This window comes from Pipra filicauda, unplaced genomic scaffold (assembly GCF_003945595.2).
Source record: "Pipra filicauda isolate LSUMZ 115617 unplaced genomic scaffold, ASM394559v2 scaffold1546_size10198_pilon, whole genome shotgun sequence".
NCBI lineage: Eukaryota > Metazoa > Chordata > Aves > Passeriformes > Pipridae > Pipra > Pipra filicauda.
Genome location: NW_024104036.1, coordinates 1 through 10,198, shown reverse-complemented (window position 1 = coordinate 10,198; position 10,198 = coordinate 1). Strand labels below are relative to the sequence as shown.

General features: G+C 54.3%; 2 protein-coding genes across 2 annotated transcripts; one reads left to right on the top strand and one right to left on the bottom strand.

The window, feature by feature from the left end:
- Positions 1-2,518: 2,518 nt before the first annotated feature.
- LOC120322788 (feather keratin Cos2-2-like) lies at positions 2,519-3,447 on the top strand. The gene is made up of 2 exons (XM_039379055.1): positions 2,519-2,549; positions 2,918-3,447. Exon 2 carries the CDS (start codon positions 2,939-2,941, stop codon positions 3,260-3,262), a length of 324 nt encoding a protein of 107 aa, XP_039234989.1. The 5' UTR covers positions 2,519-2,549; positions 2,918-2,938; the 3' UTR covers positions 3,263-3,447.
- Positions 3,448-8,851: 5,404 nt separating this feature from the next.
- LOC113992836 (feather keratin Cos2-2-like) lies at positions 8,852-9,645 on the bottom strand. Its single transcript, XM_027730507.2, has 2 exons — positions 9,615-9,645; positions 8,852-9,246 (listed from the first exon to the last, which is right to left on the bottom strand). The coding sequence occupies exon 2, from the start codon at positions 9,223-9,225 to the stop codon at positions 8,902-8,904; it is 324 nt and encodes a 107-aa protein (XP_027586308.1). The 5' UTR covers positions 9,226-9,246; positions 9,615-9,645; the 3' UTR covers positions 8,852-8,901.
- Positions 9,646-10,198: the final 553 nt, after the last annotated feature.

The following is a 10,198-nucleotide window of genomic DNA, read 5'->3' as shown; positions in this document are numbered from 1 at the left end:
GAGCAGGGATGGGCTGCAAAGCTCGACCCTGTGCTAGAGAGGGGGGAGGAGAAAGGGGCTTCCCACTCACCGGCTTGCTGAGGAGAAGGAGGTGACAGAAGGGGTTGAGAGAGCCACCAGTTCGGCTGGCTTTTATACTGGCCCCACAGTGCCTCAGGGCCCAAAGGCCGTGCTGCGTAAGTGACAATTTTCCTGCATGATCCCAAGGAATGGAAACATCTCAGGGAATGACATGGCATGAGTTGGTGTTTCTGTCTGTGGTGATTTGGATTTCCAGGGTTACATCATGCCCATTTTCTCATGGACACTTCTGAGTGCAGGTCTGAGAGGTTCCAGGATTTCTGGGGGCAAGGATGTGCCACTGTGGGCAGATGACAGGGACTAAGTGCCAAAGGGATTTGGAGGAGCCAGGTGATGGCCGCCTGGGGCACTCTGATGGATTTTTTATGGTCCTACTGACAGGAAGCTTCTGCACAGCTCCCAGCTCTCCAGGCTTTGGCTCATCACCCAAGGGCTCCCCTGAGCTGTGCCAGAGTTCACCTCTGATCCCAGCCATGGCTTCTCCATGAGACAGGAGCAAAGACCCTGGGAAACAGCTCCGTGCCCCAAGGCTGCCTGCAGGTAGCATGAGGAGTGATGGCCTGGGGTCAGGATTCTCCTTGGTGAGACCTGAGTGCCGTGGCCCTCTCCAGGTTGTCACCAAAATCCAAGAAATGGACTCGCTAACAAATTTGTTGGATTAGAAGTCAAAATTTCTTTATTCAGCCTGCTGGGGCGAAAACTCCTCAAGACATGCACAACCAGGAACCAAGCGCACCACGTTATTTTCATGAAAGTAATATCTATTCATAACATTTCTATTACACATTCATTACAGTTCCTAAATGCATGCATATATGCTAATTATATTTGTGAACTTTTTGGATATGCACAGGGGTCTTTGGAGGGTCTTAGGTGGTCATTTGGGAACATCCTATTCCTCAGATTTCCCTTTTATGTTTCTGGATGTTCTAGTAAGTCCTCTCTCCTTGAGAGTATCTCAAACATATGGTCAGGCCGTAATGACCTTCTCTTATCAATCTTTGCTCTGGCACATAATCCTTGATCTCAAAACTGAGACATTTTTGAGTACATACCAATCACTGATATAGGGAAATAATGAGTGGGTCCAAGGACTTCTGGGGGCAAGGATGTGTCAGCAGTTGCAGAAGACATGGAGTAAGTGCAGAAAGGATCCAGAGGAGTCAGATGATGCCAACCTGGGGCACTCTGGTGGATTTCTGTAATGCTTCCTGACTTCTGTAATTCCTGCTGGCAGGAAGGGTCCCAGCTACTCCCAGCCCTCCGTTCCTTGGCTCTTCACCCAAAGTCCTCCCCTGAATGTGGGTCTTGCCCTGCTGGTCAAAACACTTTGGCTTCCTTCAGTGCCTGGACAGTCCCTGAGGCTCCTCTGGCACTGCTGCCTGAGCATCTGTGCTGCTCAGAGGCCCCCTCCCTGCTCTGGCAGGGAGCTCCCCGGCAGCTCCTCACTCCCATCCCATCCCCTCTGCCCCCTGTGCTGATCCCCAGTAATGGGTGGGGGAGTGTGACCATGCCCTGGAGCGTGTGAGTGTCTGCACATCCCTGTGCTTGTGCTCCCCTAGGAACACACCCCTGGGAGCCTCTGGCCTGCAGTGTCTCTCTGTGCACAGGGGAAAGCACTTGAATGCAACCTGCTGTGTGAGTCCTTGGGCATATTTGCTGTGTCTGTGCATCTGGGTTTGTCCTTGTGCTCCCTGGGCAGGTTGGGAATGTGTCAGTGCCTGCGGGGGTGTCCTCAGCTGTGTCTGAGCTCATGGCTGAGCCCAACCATTCCAAGGCCTGTAGTGACATCCCTCCTCAACAGTGCCGGGCACTGACACAGTCCCAGCTCCCCCTTTTCTGAGGAGATCTGGAGATCACGGCATTCAGGTCTCACCAAGGAGAATCCTGACCCCAGGCCATCACTCCTCATGCTACCTGCAGGCAGCCTTGGGGCACGGAGCTGTTTCTCAGGGTCCTTGCTCCTGTCTCATGGAGAAGCCATGGCTGGGATCAGAGGTGAACTCTGGCTCAGCTCAGGGGAGCCCTTGGGTGATGAGCCAAAGCCTGGAGAGCTGGGAGCTGTGCAGAAGCTTCCTGTCAGTAGGACCATAAAAAATCCATCAGAGTGCCCCAGGCGGCCATCACCTGGCTCCTCCAAATCCCTTTGGCACTTAGTCCCTGTCATCTGCCCACAGTGGCACATCCTTGCCCCCAGAAATCCTGGAACCTCTCAGACCTGCACTCAGAAGTGTCCATGAGAAAATGGGCATGATGTAACCCTGGAAATCCAAATCACCACAGACAGAAACACCAACTCATGCCATGTCATTCCCTGAGATGTTTCCATTCCTTGGGATCATGCAGGAAAATTGTCACTTATGCAGCACGGCCTTTGGGCCCTGAGGCACTGTGGGGCCAGTATAAAAGCCAGCCGAACTGGTGGCTCTCTCAACCCCTTCTGTCACCTCCTTCTCCTCAGCAAGCCGGTGAGTGGGAAGCCCCTTTCTCCTCCCCCCTCTCTAGCACAGGGTCGAGCTTTGCAGCCCATCCCTGCTCCTTGGTCTTGTGGGAGGGCTCGGGGATGGTGGTCGTGTGGGCAGAGGGGAGAGCGTCTGTTAGGGACAGAGGCGGAGGCTGGGCTGAGGGGGCTGTTTTCCTACAGCTGAGGCAGGAGCAGCCTGGGCCTGTCTGATCTCTGAAGGCCGTGCTGGGCTCAGGGAAAGGCTCCCTTGTTGGCCCCTGCAGAGCCTCTCCCTCCCCAAGCAGCAGCAGCTGCCTTGGCTTCCTGGTGGTGCTTTGCCGGCTGTTGCTGAGGTGTGCGTGTGCTCTGCTTCCTCCCTGCCCTGTGTGCCAGGTGCAGCCCCAGGCTCGAGCCATGTCGTGCCCTGAGAAGTGCCAGCAGTGCCAGCCCTGCAACCCTTGCTGCCAGCCCTGCGGCCCGACCCCGCTGGCCAACAGCTGCAATGAGTGCTGTGTCAGGCAGTGCCAGAGCTCCACCGTCGTCATTGAGCCGCCGGCTGTGGTGGTGACCCTGCCCGGGCCCATCCTCAGCTCCTTCCCACAGAACACCGTGGTGGGATCCTCCACCTCCGCTGCCGTTGGCAGCATCCTCAGCTGTGATGGAGTGCCCATCAACTCCGGGGGCTTTGACCTCTCCTGCATCACCAGCTGCTACCGTGGCAGATGTCCCCCCTGCTAAAGCCCCTGCAAACCTCCTTGGCCAACAACCTGCAAGACCTCTCATCATGCTGCTGCACTGAAAACACAACACTGGGACATTGCATTTAGACTTTATGGCTCTTGTTTCCTTCTTCTCCTCTCTTCTCTCTCTTCCCTTCCTTTTCTGTCACCACCACCCAATGCCACCCTCCTGGGGACCTTTTGGCCTCCCTGCCTCTGCAGCCCAGGCAGAGGGACACCCCCCCTGCATCTTAGTGGCTACTGCTGGTGCCCTCTGTGAGCCACCTCCTTTGCTTCTTTAGACTCAATAAAGTTGTTTTGCATCCAAGCCTAATCCTATGAGTCCTTCTTCCTTCTGTGGCATTGCTTCCAGGGGGCACAGCGAAACATGTGGGCAGAGCAGAGGGTTGGACTCCCTTCAGTGGATTTAATTTGTGCTCTTTCCCTTTGAGCTGACAAACCCATCCGTGGCTACTCCACAGCAAGGATTATGAGGGAGAGTATGGGCCCAAAAAGTGTAAGGAGAGGGGATGTTAAACAGCACTACCAGGGCACAGCCCACAACCTCATGTCTTGATACACTGTAGTGGAATAGGTTAACATTGTATAGGAAGGTGTCACACGGAAACATGGAAATTGTAGTCTTTGTATCAAGCCCCCAGAGAAGGACTCTACGGAGAATGCCACTGTAAGGACTCGCTTAGAACTGTGGGAAATATGTGATGTCATGTGGGTATATAAAGCCATGTCAGTGTGCGAATAAAGGGATTTACCAGTTGCACACCACCTGGTTGATCTGTGATTTCAGTGATATACTACACCTCCCTTACACTGACTGTTCTGCCCAGCTTGTGTCCAGACAGGCAGGGCTGGGGTGTTTCATGTGTCAGGATTGGGATCAGCCACACAAATGAGCTGAGTCAGATCAGCTACTCCATGCAGCCCTTTGCAGGCGGATGTACCATGAAGAAAGACATGACGCTGTGAAGAGCCTGCACCAGAAAAGATTCCTGGAAGGAATGTCCACTGCAGAAGTGTAAAGTTGACAGTGGAGCAGGTCTTGCTGGCAGGAGCTGTTACACTGTCATGGAGCTACACATTCCCTCTGCAGAAGGATCTGGACAGGCTGGAAACATGGGCCAAGCCAACACTGAGGGCCTACAAAGCTAGTTACTGAGTCCTACACTTTGGCCACAACAACCCCCTGCAGCTCCACAGGCAGAGCAGTTGGAGAGAGGCCCAGTGGGGCTGCTGGTCAACAGTTTTTGAACATGAGCCAGACTGTTCCCAACTGGCCAGGAAGGCCAAGGGCATCCTGGTCTGTATCAGGAATAGTGTCCAGCAGAACCAGGGCAGTGATTGTGCCTGTCTACTGTGCACTGGTGAGGTCACACCTCGAGTGCTGTGTCCAGTTCTGGGCCCCTCAGCTGAGGAAGGACATTGAGGTGCTGGAGTGAGTCCAGAGAAGGGCAGTGGAGCTGGTGAAGTGCCTAGAGGGTATATCCTGTGAGGGGATGCTGAGGGAGCTGGGGAGGTTTAGCCTGCAGAAGAGGAGGCTCAGGGGACACCTTGTCACACCCTACAGCTCCCAGAAATGAGATTGTATCTAAACCCACATTGCTCCCCAGCCTTCCTTCTAGCTGCTTTCAGCTCCACTGCCAACTTCTCTACTTTCTTTCCAACCAGTGGCACAGGAGGAGAGGGAAAGGGGGTTGTGCTCAGCCCATTCTGGAAGTCTCTGCACTCCTTCCTGCCACTCTGCTCCCCTGCTCCACTGTAGTTTCCCTGCTACAGTGTGGGTCATTTCCAAAGAATGTAGTCGTTAAAGGACAAAATGCTCCATTGTTTCTCCCCGACAGGCTCACAGGTCCTGGTAGTACGACCTGCTCCATTGTGGGCTTCTCTCCACTGCAGTGGACATTCCTAACAAGAATTTTTTCAAGAGCAGGTTCTTCCTGGGGTCACAGCCGCCTTCATGATATATCCAACTGCAAAGGGCTCCATAGAATAGCTGATCACAATAAGCTCTTTTATGTGGCTGATCCGAGTCCTCAAAAGTGAAACAGCTCAGCCCTGCCTGTCTGGACACAAGCTGGGCAAACAATGGGACATGTAGGAGGGGATGAGGTTGTGGGCTGTGTCCAGCCATTGCTGTTTCCCATTCCCACACCTGACATTTCTTGGAGCCATCTTCTGCCTGATGGTCTTTGCTGTGGAGTCCCAGAGAATGTGTTTGTGAGCTCCAAGGGAAAGGGCATAAAGAAAAATCAACTGGAAGGAGTCCCACCCTCGACTCTGTCCATCATTTTCTCTCAGCTGAATGAATGTGTCGACACTGAAGGAAGGAGGACTCAGAGGCCCAGGTTTGGATGCAAAACAACTTTATTGAGTCTAAAGAAGCAAAGGAGGTGGCTCACAGAGGGCACCAGCAGCAGCCACTAAGATGCAGGGGGGGTGTCCCTCTGCCTGGGCTGCAGAGGCAGGGAGGCCAAAAGGTCCCCAGGAGGGTGGCATTGGGTGCTGGTGACAGGAAAGGAAGGGAAGAGAGAGAACAGAGAAGAAGGAAACAAGAGCCATAAAGTCTAAATGCAATGTCCCAGCGTTGTGTTTTCAGTGCATGATGAGAGGTCAGCAGCATGATGAGAGGTCTTGCAGGTTGTTGGCCGAGGAGGTTTGCAGAGGCTTTAGCAGGGGGGACATCTGCCACGGTAGCAGCTGGTGATGCAGGAGAGGTCAAAGCCCCCGGAGTTGATGGGCACTCCATCACAGCTGAGGATGCTGCCAACGGCAGCGGAGGTGGAGGATCCCACCACGGTGTTCTGTGGGAAGGAGCTGAGGATGGGCCCGGGCAGGGTCACCACCACAGCAGAGGGTTGGATGGCAACAGTGGAGCTCTGGCACTGCCTGACACAGCACTCATTGCAGCTGTTGGCCAGCGGGGTCGGGCCGCAGGGCTGGCAGCAAGGGTTGCAGGGCTGGCAGCACGACATGTCTCTGGCTCACAGGGGCACCTGGCACACAGGGCAGGGAGAAGCACAAAGCAGACACACATGAGAAGCAGCCCTGCACCCAACCCCCCTGCAGACAAGGCACCTCCTGCACCACATGACACTGCCCAGCCCAAAGCCCAGCAGCCTCCTCAGCCAAGTCCCAGCCTCTCTCTGCACAACACCTTCTCTCCCCTTCCCTCTCCCAGAAGAAGCAGCTCCCAGCCCTGGGCTAACACAGCCCATATCAGGTGAAGCAGAAGAAGAAGAAGGGCTTTCCCACTCACCTGATTCCCGAGCAGAAGGAGGTGAGAGAAGTGGGTGAGAGAGCAGAGACTTGGGCTGCCTTTTATAGCAGTCCTGCACTGCCTCAGGCCCACAGGCACCTTTGTGCAAGTCATAATTTTCTGACCAGCTCATGTCAGTTGTGAACCATCCCAGCTAATGGTAGGGGCTGTGTCCTGGTTTCCTGCACTGCTGCCTTTTCATTTCCTGGTTTCTGCCACGTGTTTTCCTAAATGAAAACTTCTGGAAGAATCGGTATGAGAGGCTTAAGGATTTCCGGGACATAAAGACATCATTGCAGGCAGAAGGCTCAGATCAAGGGCTGGTGTCTTCCCGTGCAGGCAGGTGATGTGAACCTGTGTCATTTCTGTGTCATTTCTGTGTGGTTTTCCTGTGGTACAGTTGTCATGAAATGGGCACTGCCCTCATGCCTTCCTGCTCACATTCCCAAGGACTACCATGAGAGGGGAGATGAAGCATCCTTTTCTTTTTGCCTTCCCTTCTCTCTGTGACACTCATTCTTTGTTTCACTCAGGCTTCTGCTGGCAGGGGTTGACCCTCTTCTATATTTACAGTGCTCTCAGGAAAATTGTGCCCATCTCATTCACCTCTTCCTCTCTCTGTACACTCTCTGCAGGTGCCTTTGGAAGACAAGGGGCATTTCTGTGGCCTGGTCTGTTCCCAGGTTACTTGAGTCCTCTTCTATCAGAGGTGTTCCCTTCATATTTTTAACCGAGTTCCCACTTTTTTATGTTTTTCGATATGTCTATGGGTGTCTGTTTCTATGTATGTCTGAGTGTTCAGATTTTTGCAGGGCTCAAGGCACACATGTGTGTCAGTCTGTGTGTGTGGGATCCCCATCAGGAGGGCAGTGGAAGGTTCCAACACTGGATCTGCCCTTGGTGTGTCCGTGAGCACCACAGAGTAGCCGGTTGCCCCCACCAGAAGGAGCCAATCTACAGCTGAATGGTGCTGCCTTCGACCCTGCAGAGGAGTGTCCAGAGAACTGAAATGCAGCCTCTGCCTCTTGCACCCTCCATTTCTTGCTTTCTGTTCAGGGGGAAAGCCAATAACTCCTGCCCACTGTGCAGGCCCTGATCCCTGAATCAATTCCCTGTTGGCGGAATGTTGCTGAGACCCTGTGCCAAATGGGTGTGGAACTGGAGGGATCAGGGTCGAGATGTCACTCTGCTGGGAGATGTAGGACAGACATTCTGGGTGGCACTGGGACAGTCAAAGAGCTGTGGAGTCGTTTTGGTGTTTGAGCACCAGGACTTCCATAGCTCCCCAAAAAGCTGAATCAGAGTTGCCAGCAACTGTGTCTAGGCAGGCAGGGACATGTGCTTTGGGACCAAATGGATCAAACCCATCTCCTCCATCAAGAGAGAGGCCAGGCAAATTCCCTCTTTGCCTAGGGAGCAGTGCTATCACTTTTCTTTAGGTTATTCACATTTACATCCATCCCTGTCTGATGCCTGGGCTGGTGCTTTGTAGTTGAACTTGTTATTCATCTAATTGTGCTTTGCTCTGCGTTGGACCCCCTGTATTGTGTAAATGTGGCAAGGTTTGGGAGCTGGGGGAGAAGGCTGCCAGGCTGGGCTCTGTGAGAAGTGTCCAGTGGCTCCTGCCCTGTGTGTGTGAGAGTCCGTTCCAGCTGTCTCCAGAAGGGACTCAGTGCTGCCCATTGCTGAGCACATTTCTCACACTGCTGATTCCTCTGTGAAAACTTATATCATCAGAAGTTATTTGGGTTGGGAGGGAACTTCATGACCATTTACTTCCACGCACCCTACCCTCCACAGTTTGGCAGGAATACCACCCACTTAATCAGTTTACCCAAAGCCCTGTTGAATCTCACCTTGAACACTTCCAGGGTTAAGGCAACTACAACAATTCTGGGAAACGTTTCTGAGCGCCTCACAACCCTCACAACTGGAGACATGTTTTTCTGCTCCAAAAGAAAGGACACAAAGACAAATTCACTGAAGGGAATCCCACCCTCTCCCTTCCTCCACCTTCATCCCTGAGATCAACGGAAGAGTTGCCATAGACGGAAGGAGGACTTGGAGAGCACAACTTGGATGCAAAACAACTTTATTGAGTCTAAAGAAGCAAAGGAGGTGGCTCACAGAGGGCACCAGCAGCAGCCACTAAGATGCAGGGGGGGTGTCCCTCTGCCTGGGCGGCAGAGGCAGGGAGGCCAAAAGGTCCCCAGGAGGGTGGCATTGGGTGGTGGTGACAGAAAAGGAAGGGAAGAGAGAGAAGAGAGGAGAAGAAGGAAACAAGAGCCATAAAGTCTAAATGCAATGTCCCAGCATTGTGTTTTCAGTGCAGCAGCATGATGAGAGGTCTTGCAGGTTGTTGGCCAAGGAGGTTTGCAGGGGCTTTAGCAGGGGGGACATCTGCCACGGTAGCAGCTGGTGATGCAGGAGAGGTCAAAGCCCCCGGAGTTGATGGGCACTCCATCACAGCTGAGGATGCTGCCAACGGCAGCGGAGGTGGAGGATCCCACCACGGTGTTCTGTGGGAAGGAGCTGAGGATGGGCCCGGGCAGGGTCACCACCACAGCCGGCGGCTCAATGACGACGGTGGAGCTCTGGCACTGCCTGACACAGCACTCATTGCAGCTGTTGGCCAGCGGGGTCGGGCCGCAGGGCTGGCAGCAAGGGTTGCAGGGCTGGCACTGCTGGCACTTCTCAGGGCACGACATGGCTCGAGCCTGGGGCTGCACCTGGCACACAGGGCAGGGAGGAAGCAGAGCACACGCACACCTCAGCAACAGCCGGCAAAGCACCACCAGGAAGCCAAGGCAGCTGCTGCTGCTTGGGGAGGGAGAGGCTCTGCAGGGGCCAACAAGGGAGCCTTTCCCTGAGCCCAGCAGGGCCTTCAGAGATCAGACAGGCCCAGGCTGCTCCTGCCTCAGCTGTAGGAAAACAGCCCCCTCAGCCCAGCCTCCGCCTCTGTCCCTAACAGACGCTCTCCCCTCTGCCCACACGACCACCATCCCCGAGCACTCCCACAAGACCAAGGAGCAGGGATGGGCTGCAAAGCTCGACCCTGTGCTAGAGAGGGGGGAGGAGAAAGGGGCTTCCCACTCACCGGCTTGCTGAGGAGAAGGAGGTGACAGAAGGGGTTGAGAGAGCCACCAGTTCGGCTGGCTTTTATACTGGCCCCACAGTGCCTCAGGGCCCAAAGGCCGTGCTGCATAAGTGACAATTTTCCTGCATGATCCCAAGGAATGGAAACATCTCAGGGAATGACATGGCATGAGTTGGTGTTTCTGTCTGTGGTGATTTGGATTTCCAGGGTTACATCATGCCCATTTTCTCATGGACACTTCTGAGTGCAGGTCTGAGAGGTTCCAGGATTTCTGGGGGCAAGGATGTGCCACTGTGGGCAGATGACAGGGACTAAGTGCCAAAGGGATTTGGAGGAGCCAGGTGATGGCCGCCTGGGGCACTCTGATGGATTTTTTATGGACCTTCTGACAGGAAGCTTCTGCACAGCTCCCAGCTCTCCAGGCTTTGGCTCATCACCCAAGGGCTCCCCTGAGCTGTGCCAGAGTTCACCTCTGATCCCAGCCATGGCTTCTCCATGAGACAGGAGCAAAGACCCTGAGAAACAGCTCCGTGCCCCAAGGCTGCCTGCAGTTAGCATGAGGAGTGATGGCCTGGGGTCAGGAT